This window comes from Sapajus apella, unplaced genomic scaffold, assembly GCF_009761245.1.
Source record: "Sapajus apella isolate SASKATOON/1434 unplaced genomic scaffold, GSC_monkey_1.0 scaffold8, whole genome shotgun sequence".
Classification (NCBI taxonomy): Eukaryota; Metazoa; Chordata; class Mammalia; order Primates; family Cebidae; genus Sapajus; species Sapajus apella.
Window position 1 is genome coordinate 29,444,812 of NW_022436948.1, and position 21,504 is coordinate 29,466,315.

General features: G+C 36.3%; 1 protein-coding gene across 1 annotated transcript; it reads right to left on the reverse strand.

Moving 5' to 3' along the window:
- Positions 1–5,479: 5,479 nt before the first annotated feature.
- Positions 5,480–18,843, reverse strand: RBM11 (RNA binding motif protein 11). Its single transcript, XM_032277177.1, has 5 exons — positions 18,652–18,843; positions 15,233–15,395; positions 13,803–13,875; positions 9,088–9,184; positions 5,480–6,850 (listed from the first exon to the last, which is right to left on the reverse strand). Exons 1-5 carry the CDS (start codon positions 18,745–18,747, stop codon positions 6,563–6,565), a joined length of 717 nt encoding a protein of 238 aa, XP_032133068.1. The 5' UTR covers positions 18,748–18,843; the 3' UTR covers positions 5,480–6,562.
- Positions 18,844–21,504: the final 2,661 nt, after the last annotated feature.

The following is a 21,504-nucleotide window of genomic DNA, read 5'->3' on the forward strand; positions in this document are numbered from 1 at the left end:
CTTCCTTCTTGTGGGTAGAACTGAGGAAGCCACTTGTCCCATTGGAAGTTGGGCTTGGATTTTACCCTTCTGGCTAGGAGAAGTGGGAGAAAATCCTCATTTCAGCTATTTCTTTGTCAAAAGCAGATACCTGGGCCATTTTCAGGAAGTCTAGCTCCTTGCAAAAAGCTGACAATTTACTTTCCTTAGAGGCACACTCATTCATTTATTTATTTATTTTTAATTAATGATAACAGCTAAATTTTTGACATTATTTTAAAGTGTGTTTTATTTCTTCAGATTTTTCTGACTCAAATTTTATTTAGTTGGCTTTCACATTTCAAAATATCTTTAACCATATCTTACTTAAATTCCCCCAATTTTATTTTCCATGTTTCATTTATGCCTTTTATTTTCCTACCTCTAAACTGGTCATTTTCCTAGAAAATAATCTCCTTATTCTGTATGTTTCAAAATACCACTAATTCTTCTAAAACTCAAGCTTAAGGTGACCACCTGCTAAAACTTATTTTGTTATCTCAGGTGGAAATGGAATCTGCTTCCCTGGAAACCATTACTGAGTGTGCTATGTATTCTATGTAGAAGGCTGGCATTTCATTCTACAAACTCAGCTAAGGTAATGTAACCTTTACTTCAATTTACTTTCTGCTTCAAACTCCCATTCCAATGGCTGGGGAGGGAATAAATTAAGTCAGTTGGAATATTCACTCCTTTCATCAGGACTGCATCCTCTGCAGGATTACCTAGAGTCAGAATATAATTTCTTTTTCTGGTGTAATAAGCCTTCAAACAAACAAACAAACTCAAAATTTCTTAAGTTGCAGTTTTTAAAATCTAAAGATTTTATCTCTTTATATCATAATACAATAGTTCATGATCCAATATTTATATGTAATATTAAAAGTAATAAAATTCTAAGATAAAACTTTTTTTCTTAATTTTTGATTGTAAAAGAGTTTTCTAAGCATAATTATAAAAAGCCAGAAACCATAAAAAAACTGATGTTTGGCTATACATTAATGATATAAAAACTCTTCTGGAAAGAACACAAAAAGCAAACCGGAAAATTTTGAAAAACATACACAAAAAACAGAGAGTTAATTTTCTTAAGACCTTAATAAAAATGATTTTTAAAATAAGTGAATAAGTACACAGAAGTTCTCTTTAAACATGACATATGAAAACCAGACAGTTTTAACTCCCCTTCCTCTGAAAATCCAATTACAACAAATGTAAAGAATTCTAAAACAAACTATTAAATCACAGAGAATGAAAAAAGAAACCACAAAATTTTAGAACTTCTTTAGGTCTTTCATTAAACAAACCCGACAAAAATCTTTCCTGATCATTTATTTCGAGTTGTGTCCTTTGTCTCTGCACCACTTCACAAGACATTTAGGTAAGTTGTCTCCTTTTTGCAGTCTTCCCTTTACTTATTTCTATTCTCACTTGAAATAACTCCAATCATGCCTTTGTCAGAATCATCCATTCAAAATGTCTTAGATCAAGGATCATGGCTAACTCTAATGATCAATTCTCTGTCTTTTTTTTTTTTTTGAGATGGGGTCTCACTTTGTTGCCCAGGCTGGAGTGCGGTGGCATGATCTCAGCTCACTGCAACCTCTACCTCCCAGGTTCAAGTGATTCTCTTGCCTCAGCCTCCCAAGTAGCTGGGGCTACAGGCACTAGCCACCATGCCGAGCTAATTTCTGTATTTTTTAGTATAGATGGGGTTTTACCATGTTGGCCAGACTGGCCTTGAACTCCTGAGCTCAAGTTATCTGCCTCCCTTGGCCTCCCAAAGTTCTGGGATTACAGGCGTGAGCCACCGCGCCTGGCCAATGAACAATTTTGAGTACACACCCTGCCTGACCTGTCAATAGAATTTGATACAACTCATCATTTCTTCCTCCTTAAAGTATTTATCTCATTTGTTTTTACAGACATCACATTCTGTTTGTCACTATATCTTGTTGGCTGATCCTCATCTCCTTGAGGGACAAATACTGACTGGTAAGACCCAGGGCAATTCTTGGACTCGTTTCCTTTCTATCTTCACTCACTTCTTAGACGAACTTATCCAATCTCTAGGTTTTAAATATCATAAGTATGCCAATGATTCTAATGCCCACATCTTCAACCTAGTCCTCTCCCCTGGGTTCCAGACTTGTGTGTACAAATTCCTATCTCCTATTAGCTGTCTAATATGCAAATCAGAATGAACATGTCCAAAACTTGCTCTTCCATTGTTTCCTCTATATCAATTGGTAACTTCATTGTTCCAGTTGCTCTGACCAAAAACCTTGGAATCATTGTTGACTACATTTGTTCTCTTTCCCAATGTTAGGCTGCTTAGTGAACTGTTGGCTCTACATTTAAAATGTATCAAGAATATAACATCTTACATTTCTGTTTCTACCATTTGATCCAAACAATCATCTTTTCTTGGCTGGCTAACTTCAATGTTTTCAATATTTCTATCCTTGTCACACTCTCACTCTTACTCCCATTCACAAAAAACCCTCACTATGTGTCAAAGTCCATACAATAACTTCTAAGGTCCCTTAGTTAACTTCCTCCACCACATTGGCTTCCTTTCTTTTCTCCCGGGAATGCTTCCTCCATGGGCCTTGCATCTGCTGTTTACTCTGCTTGGAATGCTCTTCCCTCAGCTATCCACATAGCTTACTCTCTCTCTGGCTTTTGCTCTTTAATATCTAAACCTTTCTCTGCATTTTTTTACTCAGCAGTTATCAGTTATTAAAATCTGATTTTATATTTCGTTTATCCTAATTATTCTATCTTCCTCATAAATATAGGTTCCATGAAAGCAGGAATTTTAATCTTTTTTTAATTGCCATATCCTGAGCCCCTATATTCTCAGGGGTATTGGAGTAATTGGCAAGCTGCCAGCCATTTTACTTGCACAGGCTTAAAACTTGATGCCACCTAAGGAAAGATAAAGTGCAGAGCTGAAAATATGAGAAAGTCTTAGAGTTTGTACAGAAAGCTGTTGAACTCCTAGATCCCCCCCTTTATTCTGTGTAGTCAGATGATTCCCTCTTTTCTTCCCAGGATTTTCTTGAGGAATGATGCTTGTCTTGCACTCTCATTCTGCTCTGTGTTTACCTATATTATGTGATAGCACTATCCTGATGTTATCTGTCTTTTCATCAATACCAGCAGACCAGTAGCTTCTGGAATGTTGGGACCATACATTTTTAGTAATGTAGCCTCAGCACCAAAATTAATATTTAGAATGGCATTCGTTCATTGTGGATTGACTTGCTTAATGGATATTCTAAGCAGGAAATAAAGAGAAACTGAACAAGGTCACAATGAGGAGCTAATGACCTAATAGAAGTGGATATGGGAAGTTGTCTAGAATAACTCTCAGAATTCTGATTGACAAGTTCTGATTGCAGAATGAGTCTGCAATGTTTTGTTTGTGATTAACCTTGGAGATTGGAATAAAATCAACAAAGACATAGCCTGGGTACGTGTCTGAGGTGAGGGTTATTTTTCTCTCCAAGATATTACTCTTTTCATATGACAAGAGAAGCAAAAACATTATTAGGATTCAAATGGTGTATTGAGGGTTCAGGCAGTAGATAAATATATTCATTCCAAATAAGAGAAACTGACCAAAACAAAGAGGCTACAGACCCCACACAAGTCCGAAATCCAATAGGGCAATTATTAAACCTTGAAGTTCCAAAAGGATCTTCTTTGACTTCATGTCTCACATCCAAGTCATGCTGAAGCAAGAGGTGTGCTCCCATGGCCTTGAATAGCTCTGCACTTGTTGTTTTGTAGAATACAGCTCCCCTCTTGGCTGCTTTCACAGGCTGGTGTTGAGTGTCTGCAGCTTTCCAGGTGCATGGTGCAAGCTGTCAGCGGACCTACTATTCTAGAGTTTGAAGGACAGTGGTCATCTTCTCATAGCTCCACTATGTAGTGCCCCAATGGGGACTTGTGTCAGGCTCTGACCCCACATTTCCCTACTTCACTGTCCTAGCAGGTGTTCTCCATGAGGGCTCTGCCCATGCAGTAAACTTCTGCCTGGACATCTGGGTGTTTCCATACATCCTCTGAAATCTAGGAGGAGGTTCCCGCACCTCAATTCTTGACTTCTGTGCACTCACATGCTCAACACCACATGGAAGCTGCCAAGATTTGGGGCTTACACCCTCTGAAGCAATGGCCTGAGCTGTATGTTGGCCCCTTTTAGCCATGGCTGGAATGCAGAGCACCAAGTCCTGAGATTGCACAAAGCAGCAAGGCCCTGGGCCTGGCCCAAAAAAAACATTTTTTCTTCCTAGGACTCTGGGCCTGTGATGGGAGGGGCTGCCAGGAAGACCTCTGACATCCCTTGGAGACATTTTCCCCATTGCCATGGTGATTAACATTTGACTCATTACTTAAGCAAATTTCTGCAGCTAGCTTGAATTTCTCTTCAGAAACTGGGCTTTTCTCTTCTATCTTATTAGATTGCAAATTTCCCAAACTTTTATGCTCTACTTCTCTTGGAAACATAAGTCCCAATTCCAAACCATATCTTTGTGAATGGACAAAACTGAATGCTTTTAAGAGGACCCAAGTCAGATCTTGAATGCTTTGCTACTTAGAAATCTCTTCCACCAGACACTCTAAATCATCTCTCTCAAGTTCAAAGTTACAAGATCTCTATCTAGGGCATGGGCTAAATGCTTCCCATGTCTATGATACAGCATAGCAAGAGTGACCTTTACTCCAGTTTCCAACAAGTTATTCTACAAGTCTCTATGAAGTTCCAAACCTTCTCACATCTTCCTGTCTTCTGAGCCCTCCAAGTCTCTAAGGAGTTCCAAACTTTCTCACATATTCCTGTCTTCTTCTGAGCCTTTCAAATTGTTTCAACTTCTGCCTGTTACTATCCAGTTCCAAAATCTCTTTCACATTTTCTGGTATCCTTATTGCAGTGTCCCACTCCTGGTACCAATTAAGTGTATTAGTCCATTCTCATACTGCTAAGAAGAAATACTTGAGGCTGGGTAATTAATCAAGGAAATAGGTTTAGTTGACTCCCATTCTGCACTGCTGGGGAGGACTTCAGGAAATCTATAATCATGGTAGAAGGCAAAGGAGAAGCAGGCACCTTCTTCACAAGGCAACAAGACAACAAGACAAAGTGAGTGCCAACAGGGAAAATGCCAGATGCTTATGAAACCATCAGATCTCATGAGACTCACTCATTATCACAAGAGCAGCAGCAGGTGGGAAACCACTCCCAATAACCCAATTATCTCCAACTGGTCCCACCCTTGACATGTGGGGATAATGGGGATTATAAGTCAAGGTCAGATTTGTGTGTGGACAGAGCCAAACCATATCAGCTACATAAAGCAAAATTTAGTTTTTCATGTTGACTAGATATAGACTAATATTTCTATTTCAAACTTTACTGTATTACATATTTATAACCAAGAGTAAAATTCAGTTACTCTTTTTGTTAAAAACATATCTTTATTTTTTTAAATAATAAATACTTTTAAAGTGCTAGGCAACACGAAAAAGAAACTGGCTTTTACTATTGAATTGGGTGGTTAACTCCCAATTGAGTTGCAAGACTCTTTCAATTAGCTTTAGTAAATATATAGTTTCATCACTCTAGTTTGTAATGAGTTATACAATAAACAAAATGCCCAAATAAACAATTAATTTTACATGTATTCTATTTTTCTTCTAAAATAAATGAACCAAAAATAGGAAACTTGATTTAGACAATAAGCATTACATATCATACATTAATAAATTATTCTATTTACTTGCTCATTTTCAAGATTTAAATATGTGAATATATGATCTCAAACTTTGCTAGCAAGAGATGATACACACTGACATAGCCAACTGATTTTCATGACATACAATTAATAAGTGAGAAGAAGCAGGTATCTTTATAAATACACAAATGTATACAAAAAAAAGATCCAAAAGTTGATAATTATCTTTCCTTTGGTATCATTATCGTATGTCCTCACTTTATAAAATAAACCAGAAGAAGAGTATGGCTCAGAAACAACATATTTAGATACTAAGAGAAAGGGGTACTAATGCCTGTTTATTACATCCTCAATAGGAACAATATGCAATCCTTAAATATCTGCACTACTTTCTTTCAGAAAATCCACCCTTCCACATAGAATCCCAGCCCATTTGTAGTTGAGTGTTGGTTATAGGTGATAATCAAAGGGAGTATTGGTGCTTTATCAATGTGTTCAATAAGTGATTTTTGATTAATAGTTTAGTGAAATTTCATCATTGGTACTAATAAAATGACAAAAGTATACATTGCCAATGGATCAAAAATATCATGACAAATACAAAATTAGTACATTATATTATTTTTAAAAAGATTTTGTCATTCAAGGCAAAAATTGAATAGCAAACTAGAGATAAGTCATATTACTATATATTTCAAAAGACAAGATAGCCACGAAATTGGTTATTTGATGGACTAAAATCTTATTTTTTTCAAAAGACTACTAAAATCAGTGTGGGTAAGTTTCATTTGTAGGTAATGCTAGTATCTTTTCTTCTTCTTAGACTTTCGGAACTTTTGGTGACATTCGTTACCTCTGTTGTTGTCTGTGCTACTATCGCTATCACTTGTTTGCTTTTGTCTCTTTCGTTTATTCATCTGATAAAGGTCAGAGTCACTTGGTTGTTGGTGAGTCCATTTATATGAGCTGGGCCCAGCCTCAACATCTGGAGCATGATTCACTGAGGAAGACACAGATGCACTATTAGGAAGTGGAGTTGTCATCTCGTAGTAAGGAAGCTGCAGCACTGGATTATATGCATGCCACTGCTGTGAAAAAAAGGACATTCATCTACCAAAACTAATCCAAAATGTTAAGGAAAAAAGTTAACAGTTTATGTGTATTATACAAATAGCCATGAGTAAACTAATCTATGTTTTGGTATAAGAAGGCAGTTAACTCTCATAGAAATGTAGGTGTTTCATTAAAGGATCAATATAGTCAAGGATGTGTATAGCTCTACTAATCTACAATGCAGATTAGTGCCATGTAACAGAAATAGTTTTTGTTTCTGTTTTGAGATGGGGTCTCACTTTGTTGCCCAGGCTGGACTACAGTGGTATGATCTTGGCTCACTGCAACCTCCGCCTCCTGGGTTCAAACAATTCTCCTGTCCCAGCCCCCTGAGTAAATGGAACCACAGGCTCATGCCATGACACCCGGCTTGTTTTTGTATTTTTAGTAGAGACAGCATTTCACCCTACTGGTCAGACTGGTCTTGAACTCCTGACCTCAGGTGATCCACCTGCCTCAGCCTCCTAAAGTGCTGAGATTACAGGCATGAGCCACCATGCCCAGCCCATATGTAGTTTTAAATCTACGAACTGCAATACAAAAGTAAAAAAAAAACACGTGAAATTAAACAATGTATTTCATTTATCCCACTATAACACTCTAAAATGTTATAATTTTAACATGCAAATGATATAAAATTAATGAGATATTTTACTTTTTCTTCATAAGAAGTCTTCAAAATATGGGGTATATTTTATAAATATGGCATATCTCAATCTGAATGCTAAATTTTTATTGAAAATACCTAATCTGAATTTAGATTACATCAAATTTAGAGTTGAAAAAATAGTCACATGCCCAAATTGTTTCAAATATACTTAAAAGTGTTCTGATAACTGAATCAAGTATCGGTCATAAATTTTAATTTAAATTAATTGAAATTAAATAAAATTTTAAAATTCAGCTGCCTAGGTACATATGTAGCTAATTGTACATATTGTATAGCACAGTTATTTACTGTTTATGTAGCTAGGAGAGATGCTTCCTTTAAAAACACACAAGCTCTTAACCCAAATTTATATTTAAAGCAGATTAAAGATGAATAGAGATGCCATGAACTTGTGTCTCTCTCCTACTCCATCTCTACCAAAAGATAAAAAATGCTGGGATGAAGACATTTATAGTTTCAGATGAGAACTGATTGTTTACCGTATTTTACCATAATTAAGAAAAGGTTTTTGTTTTTAAGTTCAAGCATTATTTTCCAGGGAAATTTTTTCTGTTTAAAAATTGAAAATTGATATTTAAAAAATCTAAAGCTCACGTATAGGTTGGGTATTTGCAAAAATAAGTCTGTGAATCAGAAGACCTGGGTGAGTCCTACACCCATCACTAACAAGCTGCAAAATCTTGGGCCTGTTGATTGACAACCTTGGACTTCAATTTCTTATTTATGAGGAATAGAAAAAAAAATTAAGTTCTCCTTTAACAATGAAGTCCATAATTAAGATTTCTAAGTCAAAACCAATTTTTGGTGGTCTCTGAAAATAATTTAGTTTACCTGACCAATTGAGAACCTTCATAATAGTTTTGTCTTCAATGAAAAAGAGTAATTTACATTAAAAATCCATGTCCAAAAGCAATCTAAGTGAAATTATTCAATTCTGCAAACTTTTTTTTTTTTTTTTTGAGACAGAATCTTGCTCTATTGGCCAGGCTGGAGTTGTAGTGGCAGAATCTCAGTTCACTACAACCTCTGCCTTATGAGTTCAAGCAATTCTAATGTCTCAGCCTCCCCAGTAGCTGGGGTTACAGGTGTGTACCACCATGCCCAGTTAATTTTTTCCATTTTTATGACAGACAGTGTTTCACTGCATCAGACAGGCTGGTCTAAAACCCTTGGCCTCAACTGATCCTGCACTGGCCTCCCAAGCTGCTGCGATTACAGGTGTGAACCAACATGCCCAGCCACTGCAAACCTTTTTTAAAACAGTCATTCACATGAGAACTCTCTACTCAAATTTCACGTGGACTGCAGCGTATCATCACTGTCATCTGCCCCTTTTCTGTTGACATCCTGGCCATTTGCTAAGGCATTACAGGTGAAATTTAGGATGACGGTGTTAGGGCAGAAGACCACTGGAGGACAACGCTAGGACATCCTGTGTTTTTATCCCAGTTTAAATTTGTGCACCATATGTTACAAATAGTCTTCATGGTCTTCATAGTTTGTATCATATTACATGTTTAATAAAATGCATATTAAACTTACCATCTTCTGAAAGAGAAAACATTCTTGAGGTAAAGAAGTATTATTAATTGGGAAACACTGTATGGGGAAGGAAGATCTGCCCACCATTTCTTCATTCCTTTGAGATGAAAGAAGAAACAATAAAATCTTAAAATTTCTATGTACAAATGTCATTTTCTCTTAAGAAAAACATGAACTCTTCATAATTACAAACACAGAGAAAGCAAGCTTCTCTGACAGCATTCAGTTAAAGAGTAATTAATTACCTTAAACACATACACAAATAATCAGTTATTATTGCTGATAACAGAGTGACATAGCAATAAATAATTAATTACTAGATATTGAAGTCTCAATACTTAGAGTCAAATTTGGCTTTCTGATAGAAAACTGATGGATAGTATTCTATTCATATAAAGACAAGTAACACTTAGCTATTGAAAGGGTAAAGCAAGTTGTTAGTATTCACTGAAGGTATACTTCAGTCTTTTCCAGATATTAAAAAAATTTAAGAAGTTGGACATTTTCATCAAATTTAAAAAAAAGTTTTTATTTTACTTTAAGTTCTGGGATACATGTGCAGAACGTACAGGTTTGTTACACAGGTATATGCGTGCCATGGTGGTTTGCTGCACCTATTGAGCTGTCCTCTTAAGTTCTCTCCCCTTACTCCAACTTATTTTTAAAGACACCTTTACTGCTGAACTGTAAAAATTATGCCCTTTCCTTAACTAATTGCTCATGCTAACATGAACACATTTGCTGGTGTCCTCCACACATTAATTAATAAAATACCTAATTTTAAAACTGTACCATTTATACCTTTATAAATGTAATGTGTGCTTCTATGGAGAGGTGACAAATGCTAGCCAGACTCTATAGCTACTCTTCAATAGTCTACATGTTAATTTTAATGCTAATACTATTAATTGTTAGGAGAGGGAGTGTACCATGAAGAAAGCTAAAATCAGCACAGGAAGGTGGAGACAAAGATGAGTCAAGAAGAATGACAGGAAGCAGTCAGATGGCTAGGCAGAACACCATTTATAAGTGGTGAGAGCACTATTACAGAAGTCAGCAGGAGCAGAATTCCCATTAAGAAAATAATTAGGTGTCAGTTGTTATGGAAGAGTAAACTGGATATAGCACTGAGTCTTCTGAATTGCTCATCACTTTCAATGATCAATTTATCAATTTCTGATAACTTTCAAAAAGAGCAGCTTCTATAAAACAATGAGTTTTTTAGCAAGAATGGGAAGAAAAGAATGTGAGGGATGAAAGAGTTCTCAGTGACAGAAAGAGAAAAATATAACAACCAGTTAAGGAGACAGTGCTCAGAAAGTCCAGAATGGATGTGGAGAAAGTGATGGCAAGGAACAAGATGAAAGGTGGAATGAGGTTACCCAGTGGGGAAGCGATGACTCAGTAGCAGAAGTGGTGAGATGAGCACCACCAGGAAAACAGCTGCAGATTCTTTAAAACCACTATCTTTCTTCAGGGCACGCAAAGTTGTCTGCATAGAGGAACCCCATGTAAATTGGGAACTGTGATGGGCTGACGTCTCCCCAAAATTCAGCTGTTAAAGTCCTAAACCCTAGTATCCCAGAATGTTCCCATATTTGGAAAAAGGGTCATTGCAGATACCATAAGTTAAGATGAGATCATATTAAAACAGGATGAGTCTCTAATCCAATATGAGTGGTATCTTGCTAAAAAGGGGAAATTTGAAGACAAGACTGTTTTAGTCCATTTTTTGTTGTTATAACACAACACCTGTTTGGTTGTAACAAACAGGTATTATAATAAACAGGTATTGTGTTTCCTATGAAGAAAAGAGATTTATTTTGGCTCATGGTTCTTCAGGCTGGGGAGTCCAAGATCAGGTGGCTAGATATGGTTAGCTTCTGGTGAGGGCCTCATACTATGTTACAAAATGGCGGAAGTCATCACAGGCAGGAGGAGCTTATGAGAGATGGTCAAACTGGCTTTTACAACAGAACCTACTTGTGATAACAAACCCATTTCTTCAATAACCAATTAATCCAATAATCCAAAAATGAATTAAAATATACATGAGGGCAGAGCCTTCATGACCCAATCACCTCCAAAAAGTCCCACATCTCAACACTTCTGTACTGAGGACCAAAATTTCAACACAAGAACTTTTGAGGGACACATTCAAACTACAGCACAAATACCCACAGGAAGAACACCGTGTGAAGACACAGGTGGAGATCTTGGTAATGCTTCTACAAGCTGAAAAGTACCAAAGATTGACATCAAACCACCAGAAGCTAGAGGAGAGGCATAAAACAAATTATTTCTGATAGCTCTCATAAAGAAGCCATCCTGCTGACACCTTATCTTGGATGTCCAGCCTTCAGAACTGTGAGATAATGAATATCTATTGCTTAAGCACTCTGTTTGTGGTACTTTGGTACAGTAGCCCTAGCAAACTAATACAGGAAATATTCATTAAAAGTGGAAGGTACATGAAACAACAAGAAGCATTAAAAAAACAGTTCCAAGGAAGACCAAAGACTAGACTGTTATATAAGTACCATTTTTCTCTGCAAATCACTTTGGGGACATGAAAACCCATTTTTATACTTTCTTTATAATGTCAGAAATACTAGAACAATAAAGTACTATCAATGAAATGTCATAGCCAAAATATACACATACCTCAGGTCGTCTACTCCAGAATTATGATGACTTAGAGTCAGTTTATCAAACTTAACTAGAAAATACCAGAGTTTTACTGCTATATTCTAGTGCCCATCTAGTCTTTTCTCTTCTGTCTAAATCCTAGCAATAGCTTGTTCCTTCCTACCTCCTGCGGAAGAAGAGATATCTTTTCCCACTTGGTATTAGTAGAAAAAAGGAGCTCTTACATTATATACATGGCTTGATCCATGAGACTATAGAGAGTTTCCTCCTCCAAAGTAGTAAGTCCCTTTTTATGCTAACATTTGCAGAATGTTGTATGCTCAGTATTTTAGCACCTTGTGTTAATTACAAAAATCAATTCTCACACTAACCTTGTAAAGTTTTATCCTCATTTTAGAGATGGAGTACAGAGTAGTGAAATAATGTATCCAATTCTTGTCTGAATTTCTGTCTTGCCTCTGCTACTTTATTAACAGTGTTAATTGACTGTTAATAAGTGGCAGAGCCAAGATGCAAATTCAGGCAATCTAATTTCATCACTTCCTTTCCTAACTTCTGATTTCACTGATGTCGAAATGCTGGGGTAAATGAAGATGAGGATCACACTGTTTTATCTAGGGTGCAATACTGCTCCTAAAGAGAAACCTAGATATTTGACAGCCCAAGGGGCCACTCCCCTATGTTCAGAGGGTTGGGAGAACTAAAAGGGATAGGAGGGTCAGCTATTGTTAGTTTACTTGAGACTATTCAGTTCTGCTACAGAAGACAAGAAAAAGGGAATTATGGATGACACTCATACTGTTAACATTTCTAGTGTTTATCATAGACTGTAAGCAAGCTAGCAGAACAATACTTCTGTCTCTATATATACATATATGGATAGATGGATAGTAGAGCAATACTTCTCTCTCTCTCGCTCTCTCTCTGTATATATATGTATACACACACACACACACACACACTCTGAATAGAGTATATCTGTTGCTCCCCTCTATATAGATATAGGTATCTATCTATATATACATCATTGACACATGATGTATCAGAACATAATATACCCTGACCTATTCTACCAGCCTGTAAGTTAAACCGACAGTACCAGAGAGCATGATAAAGCCAGACATTTAAAAAAAGAAGAAATGCAAAGAGAAGGCAAAGCAAAGCACTTTCCCTTTGCAAGAAAGCATTGTTTTGGTTATTCACATTTGTGTTTAGTACAGCAAGAGAAATTTAAAAAAAAACAACAAGTGATATATCAACAAGCCTGAACCACTTAGAGGAGTCTGCAGAAGTACTGCAGCCAGCAGGGGAGGCCAATACAACAGAGCGAAACAAGACATGTGGATATTAGTGCAACCAGCAATCAGCTAGTTGGTCCTTCTGCCCACTTGGATCTTATCCTAAGTGTGGTAAGTTATCCAATATCTTTCTTCTTGCTTTTCACTGTTTTAAAAATGGATTTAATAAAAGGTATAAGTTGAACATTTTCATATGGTGTAGGAGCCTTTTAGTTTCATGATCTCTGGGATGACTTGCCAGATGGTGTACATGAAGGCTACCATTGCATCAGAAATCAGGCTATATAAAATTCTAGAACAGTTTGAAAATTAACACAGAAAATTATTTCAAAAAGTAAAATAATTAATTGAATGGCTTAATTTCAGAAGGCTTAGTTTCAAAGCTAGCACTTTATTATCCTGTGACCTTGAGAACTAGCTGACTTTTGCAACTCCAGTTACTCAAATACAAAATATAAATAACAGTGTCTCTGTGATTCATGATGAAACCTTGTATGCTTAAATGATTTAACAACTATAAAAAGCATGTGGGAAACTACAAAAAAACTACAAATGTAAAGTCTCTACCCCCTACTACTGAAAATATTAAGACTAAACTTTAAATGAAAATATTTTCTATCACTTTTAATGGCTCAGAACAAAAGGATTCCTTAATTTTATTCTTTGCCTAAAAAGTAAAGTTTTACTATAGCCCAAAATATATTAAAACTCCTCTTAGTATAAGAACATATTTGCTTTACCTTTAATAAGAAACGTTTTTATAATTACCTGTAGCTGTGTGAATTTATCTTAACACAGCTCTCAAAACCTTGGTTAGCTGGTTCAGAAGAGCGAGAACTCCCTTTCAAAGAAACAGAGTTAACAGGTTACTTCATGGTGCATTGTTTTGGAGTTGTAATATTAAGTCATAAAATAACTCAAAATATTTTAAGACATAGTAGTGATTTAAAAATTCTATACTCAGATAAGATATATGCATATCTGTCTGACCTCTCAAATCATATTTACAGATTGTTTACAGTACTATAAATCAATGAATTAAAATCAAGCTTTGTCTAAAGCAATGACTATACATAAGAATTACATTGACATGGGACTTTGTAAGATACACGATGGTTTGTTCTAGATACCTGTAAACTGAAAATGGCAAATAAACAAGTGTTATTTGCCTCCAGTGTACAAGGCAGGAGTTCTCTAACCTGCATGGACAAAAGCCAATTCAACCTTATACATGATGTGCCAGAACATAACATACCCTGGCCTAGTCTACCGACATTAAAAGCAATGGCAAAACTGCAATTATTGTTGCACCAACCTAATCCCAGACTAGGTATTAGGTTAACCAGAAAGTACTGGAGAACATGATGCAACCATGTATTTAAAAAAAGAAAGGAAGAAAAAAAGAAATGCAAAGAGGTACACTTTCCCTTTTCAATAAAGTGTTATTTTTGTTATTAGTATTTGTTTTCAGTATAGCAAGAGGAATTTAAAAACCAAGAAGTGACACATCAGTAAACTTGAATCACTTAAAGGAGGCTGCATATATATTGCAAGAATTACCACATGGCCTCTATTAGTCTCCTGAAACAAGAAAGGGCTAGAGTAACGGTATAGGGTTCTCTGGGCAGCTAATCATGAATGATTTGTTCCTGACGTGTGTGCAGGAGAAGGTGCTGAGGCCATTCATGTCAGGAGGCTTTTTCTGCCACTAGTAAGGGTAACTCTACAGTTGCCTTTGGCCACTTTGCTCTTACAGGGGCTTACCACCGGAAGGTAGAAGGTTTCCCCGGAAGGACAAATGTCCCCTGTCTATCTTCCAAAGAGCACGTATTAAATATCATACATTAGCATTGACAAGATTAGAAATGCTCTTGCTATATAAATGCTACAGTTGTGTGACCCCAGTTTATTTAGATTTGATCAATTTATAAGGGCCAATAGCAACCATCATAGCCACTTGCTGGTTGATATTAAAATGATTATCTTACATTTTATTTTTAGAAAAAGATGCTAGAGGTTTGGCAAGACTAACCATATAACATTATGAATTAGACATGTGTTCTGAGAAAATGTAACAATTACCACAGAGATATTTTTTCTTTTTTGATCTTACACTATATAGGAAACAAAATGCTTATGCCTCTAAGAATAGTACCAACCACAAAACACTTTGAAGATTAATCAGTGACAGGACCTACCAAATCGATACTGCACATTAATTGGTCTTCCATATAAACGAATTCCATTTAGCAAAGCTATGGCATAAGATACCGATTCTGGATGCTTAAAGCACACAAATCCAAAAGACTTCGGCTTTCCTTCTCTGTCTTTGCATATAGTCACCTTGGTTAGTGGCCCCGCCTATAAGAAACTTAAAAATTATTTTCTCATAAATCCAAAGATTTTTTTTATACTCAAACAAGTAAATTCAGCTTTAGACTAAAGAAATGTGTTACCAACATTTTTATGTATGTCTGCTAATAATGCATCTTTCTAATAATAAACATTACACTTCCTCACACTTTCTTTGTATTTTCTGGCTTTTTGGGGAAACATTTATGGTATTAAGGACAGGAAATTCTAGGTACTAGTTTCGAGCTGTAAAAGAAATGGTAGACTATTCTTCTGTTAGGCTTAAGAAACCAACTTAGAAAACACATAAATCTAAGATTAAAATACTGCTTCATCTCCATACATACATGCAATACTGAATTACAAAATTAACTGAAATGAGAAACTCAGTATTGGTTGAGTTACCCCCAAAAAGCTGGCAATGTTATATAATAGCTTAAATGTTCTGTCACGAAGATTAAACATCTTTACAAGAAGAAATAAATATATCATGCATTTTGATTTGGAAACTGCATTTGGTAAATTTCCAAAGGAAAAATGTTTAAATATGTTTAAGACTTTTAAATAGATTGCATCATTTATAAGTTTGAGAATTTAGAGAGGCTCTAAATCTAACTGGAGGTATTATTCCATGGTACATTATTAAAATGGAATAAATATAAATTATAAATATTCATATTATATTGATAGAAAAACCTATAATATGCAATGAAGATTTAAAAATGCAGAGCCAAATATCATAGAAAAGTGTTAATTACAACTAACAAAAAAGTTACATCACAGCCATAATAATGGTTACAGGAGGCACTTACAAACACAAACAACTGATTTAATGTCGAAGGGTTCAGACTTTAATAATGGATGATTTTTCTCTGCAGAGTTGCATAAATACACAAACTGCTTTTACTCTAAATAAAAATAGTCATGATCATCTTTAAAATAATTCTGTGTGCTAAGATTTAGTCTTTTCCTTTCATTCTCTGTGCTCTCCCAGGGACTAGCTTCCCTTCCCTTCTGGCTTCAAGGACCACCTCATCAACAAATCTACTTTTTCCACTGTGTCTCTTTCATGGAGACACCTTCTGGAGACCTCTACATTTTTGTACTTCAAACTCAATGTATTTGAAACCGAATTCATTATATTTTCTTCTCTAAATCTCGGTATTTTAAGTATAATGATGATAACATTCATCAGTGTGACTGATTTTTGATGATAACATCATCAAATGACTGACTTTCTCACTTACAAATATAATCAGAAATTTGAAAGAAAACAGTAAAAGGATAAATATACAGTAATATAAATAAAACCAATAAAATTGGTGATTTTTATACCAATATTAAATACATGTAATCACTATGAGACAGAATATGATTACATGATTTGAATTTTGACATAAATAAATTTAGATAATCCAAAGCACTTTTAAAGATAAAATTCAACATGAAGACTAACATGTAGCAACAATCACATCATCTTATAGTATTTTTTAAACCACAATGAAATACATAGTGTGACAGTTGTCAAGTTTTACTGGGTGTCTAAGTCTAAAGTGGAAAAGAAACTCCACTTCAGCAATTCTTTTCAGTACCTAGACAAAAATAAGAACGTATGCTTCTTACCTGATCTATTAAATAAAATTTACAATTTGCTTAGGTGGAAGAAGGAAATTATAAAAAATAAGAAGATAAAATCCATAATCTGGTGGATCCACACAACTGATACTGATGGAGTCCTGATTGACTAAACATGTGTTTGTACTGGATAATGCAATCCCACCCTAGTCTTCCTCTCTCCCTTTTTTTTTTGGAGGCTCAAAGTCAAAGAAGTCTTTTGGAGAAAAATAGTTTCAAACGATACAGAATGAAAAAACAGACATGGATCAGAGGTGATAAAAAGGGGGCAAGTTTAAAAAGATGATGAATTAAAAGAATGAACATAAGTCTTAAAATCAACAATATTTTTCAAATAATAAAAAAGTTTAATGTTCAGGAAAGGAGACTGTATTCCTGGAGCGAACCCTCTCTACCAAACTCTGTGTATCTATAACTTAAAGAGGGTTTCTTTAGTTAAGTGTGGAGACAAAAGTAAGTCCTTTCACAACCAAATAAAGAACCCCTTTCGCCCATTCAATCTGAAAATTTAGTTCTGCAATGGTCTTTCTCCTAACTTTCCCTTATTCTGACAGGAGGAAGTAACTGTAGGTTTCTCTTGATGTTATTATGAATACTAACAACAGTATCATTAGCAGTAGCAGTGGTAGCAAAGAGTAAGTGTTGACTTAGCTCTGGTCATTTTACCATTAGGTCATATATTCCGACAGCCACATTATATTGCAGATACTATTACTCTGTTTTGACATATAAAGAAACTGAGGCATTGAGGTATTCATTGACAGGCTCAGAGTCACACTGCTGACCTCAGAGCTCCGACTGGGAACACTTTTCTATGTCCCCTTCTTGTTTTATAGATTGTCATAAACACTGTAATGTTAAGTTCTTCCTTTTAGGCAGATGAAAGGGTCTCTTCAATTTGTATTCCCCGCATCTTCCTGTTTGCTCTGGAATTCCGGATCATTACACGGTTAGGGGAATGGCTGAATAAGGGTATCTCTTTGGCAAGTGAGACCTAGTTGTATAGGACAACAAGATACGTGAGCGTGTTTACAGGACACAACAGGCTTAATCCTAGAGGTACCAGGTCTCGAAGTTTCCGAAGGTCTTCTTGGTATGAATTAAAGGGCCTTGGCCAGGGAATCAATTGGTCACAGTGACGGTAAGTTGGCTGCCGAATCATCTCAAATCTCACTTATGATGCTGGAATAAAAATACTCTCTGCATAAGAGGCTTGAAGTAACGAGCAAGGTGTAAAAGGAAACATTATAAAAGCGACCCCTCTCCTTTTGCGGGACGTTAGACGTGCTTATTTCCTCACGGAGTACAGTGACCTGGCTGTTTTCGATTCTGCCCGAGAACACCCGAGGCCCAGGCAGCCTCCGGGAAGCCCTTACTCAGAAACGCGGGGCGGGGGAACCCCATCCCTGCCCACCCCCAGGACTCTGAAGCAGGATGGGGACATGGGATCACTCCGTCACTACACTCCCCAGCCGCTCACCTGGAGACAGGTGCGCCAAGGCGAAACTAAATTAAAAGCCCTGCTCAGGACGGGGCGGAAGGGGGCGGGGCTCTGGGTGGCCCAGGTGAGCGCTGCGCTTCCGGCCCGACGCGCTCCGCCCCTCCGCCGCCCCTTCCCAGAGGACGGTACCTGAAGGAACAGCTCGTACAGAATCTCTTCCCGAACTCGGGCCTCTAAATTCCCCACAAACACCGTCCTGTCGGCCTCCTCCTGAGCAGGGAACATCCTCCGGTCTTGGAGGTAGGGTGAAGTAGGAGACGAGACACCGCCCCTTCTCCGGCTTTACGGCGCCGCGCGGATGAGGGGGCGGGTCCGGCGCCGGGAGCGCGCGCCGGGGGCGGGGCGAGGCTTCAGGGCCACGCCCCCAGGGCACGTGGGGAACCGCCCACCGCACCAGCCCCCTTACCGAGGGCAGGGCTGAGCGGTGGGAGAGTGGGTGAGAGCAAGAAAGATGAATGCAGAAAGGGCTTTACTAACCTTTAGCTAGTGGGGTGGCTTCCTTTTATTCTGGCACATTAATTGATTTGGATTTATTCAATCAACATTTTAAATAAAATGACTGTAGAGATGTGGTAACTTCAATGCTCCCAGACTAATGCGAGGAGATTCGTTTCTTTGTGTCCAAAGAATAAATGAACAAATCATTAAGATATTAAATTATTCGTAAATAATTTTTGAAAGAATCGATGCTTGCATGAATGTGGATACAACAGACTACTAGAATTAAAGTTTATTTTCTTAGAAAGTGCTCCCTGGATGAGTTTTTGAAACTGGCCACAGAGGTTTTACGTGGACTCCAAAAGGAACTTGAACTTGGGAAAGCTAATACAAAGAGATATACTGGAGAGAGTAGAGCAAGATTTGTATCTAAGAGAGAATTTTTAAGGATGGCAACTGGGGGTTTGTGGCAGGATCAAATGGCTGTACTTTGTTTCAGGGCTGTACTTTGTATATGGTATACTATGTTAAAGGCTTAGTTCTTTCTTGGGATAATTTTGCTTTTAATAAAAATCTTAAAAACAATAAAGTTACAAGAAAGGAGAAAGAAAACTTAGAATCTCAGTACTTTGATAAATTAACTGTTAACTTAGCTTCCTTTCTGTAGCTACCGTATGTCTACATAGGACCTTGAGATCATCTCATGAATAACATATAGGTAATCAGAGCATTATTTGGCCTTTAGTTTGGCATCATGATGAAATTTCATTTTGAATTGAGGAGGTGTGCTTTCATCTGGGTGATGGACCAAACAAACAAAAAAAATCTTTTCTAATGAAAAGGTACACAATTTAGGAAGTCCTATTTTCTAATTGAACTCTGACATTACAGTTTTACGAATTTGAACAAGCAATTTCTCTCTGGAATTTGGATTCTGTTTCTTAAGGAATGGATTGGACTAAATATAGTTACTTCATTTAATAGGTACTTTCTAAATGGTTAATTCTTGGAAAACAAGTATAAAATTCTGACCTCCTAAAGCTTATCTTATGGGAGAGACAGCCTTTCCATCCTCACGAATACAATATAAAGTAATATTGTATTTTACTGAAATACAATAACTACTGAATACTAAAGGTATCAGTAGTTGCCTTCAACTGCTATATCATGAAGGTATATATCATGTCTCCATTTTTTTTTTTCCTTTTCTTTCCACTATCATCAGTACAGTTGTGGTATAGTAGGAGGGAGTTAAGGAAACACATTGTAGGCAAATAAATATGTTGATCAAATGAATGGATACTTGCAAGTCTCTGTTATGTGTAGACCTCTTGATATATTTGTAGCCATTTACTTCATAAATCGTATCAAACCAACATATTTACTCCTTAAATTCCCCTCAGACACTACTTATATGGAAGCTGTATCTTCTGGTTTCACTTTAAACCATTGCATGTATATGAGTATATAGGCTATAAACCTTTAACTACACTTGTAATTAAAGTTCATATTATATTTTTCTATTGAAATTTGCATCCTTCTTTGCCTACAAATGTGCATAATTTTGGTGTCATAATGTCCTCTTTTGGCTGTACATGAGTTTATAGTGCTTATAATTATAGAGCACTTAGTCAATATTATAAACTGAAAGTCAGCTCCTGTAGTTAGCAAGATTTTCAGAATTTGATCTCAATATATCATTTATCTAATGTAAGCATACTGTGTTTCTTAACTCATATTGAATGCTTGCATGGTAATAAATCTAGTGGGTTAAAAATAATTCACTTCAAACTTTCAGTATTTACTGGACCATTAGTCATATGCAAGTTTTAATGGGTTAAATACATGTAGCATTCTATAAAGAACTAGCCTTTCTTCATATCAGGATATCTGATGTCACTAGCTGAATGAACATATAATAAATGGAAATTTCAGTACCTAGGACAATCTCTGGCACACCTGTGGGTATATAACAAATAGTTGTTGAAATAATAAAGATTGAATAAATAAATGTCTTAATACTTAATACTTTGTGTCCCCAGCAACAAAATCTGTGCCTGGAAATCAATAGGTGCTTAGTAAAAGTTCCAAAATGAATGAACAACTGAGTGAATGAATGAGTGAATGGGGGAACTTGGCCAATTACTATTAAGGGATTTTATTGCATGATTTTTTAAATTGAACTCACTTTGGTCTTCACTTTTTTTAACCCCCACTTTGACTTTATTATGATTTTTCCTAACCATATTTTTGTCAAGTAAATACAGTTTTTTAATCGTTTTACATGTTTATTGTAAATAGCATAAATAAATATTTTTAAGATTTAAGGAAGTAAGAAAGTAAAAATTACAAATTTATCAGGCAGAGATAACTATTTTAGAGGAAATCCTTCCAGACTTCGAACTATGCACATATATATGCGTATATATTTCTCACTTTAGGAAAATAAACCATGCTACATCATACTGTTTTTCAGCTTTCCCTCTGCCCTCTAAAACTGTAATGAAGACCTTTTATACCAATAAATACTGATCTATCTATATC

Excerpts from the sequence above, each read along its gene's own strand:
- RBM11 (XM_032277177.1), bottom strand. The coding sequence starts at position 18,747 with ATGTTCCCTGCTCAGGAGGAGGCCGACAGGACGGTGTTTGTGGGGAAT. Across the intron at positions 13,876-15,232 it reads TAATGTGCAGTATCGATTTG|GGAGTTCTCGCTCTTCTGAA; the intron begins GTAGGTCCTGTC and ends TTTCTTTGAAAG. Across the intron at positions 6,851-9,087 it reads GTTTTCTCTTTCAGAAGATG|CAGTGGCATGCATATAATCC; the intron begins GTAAGTTTAATA and ends TTTTTTTCACAG.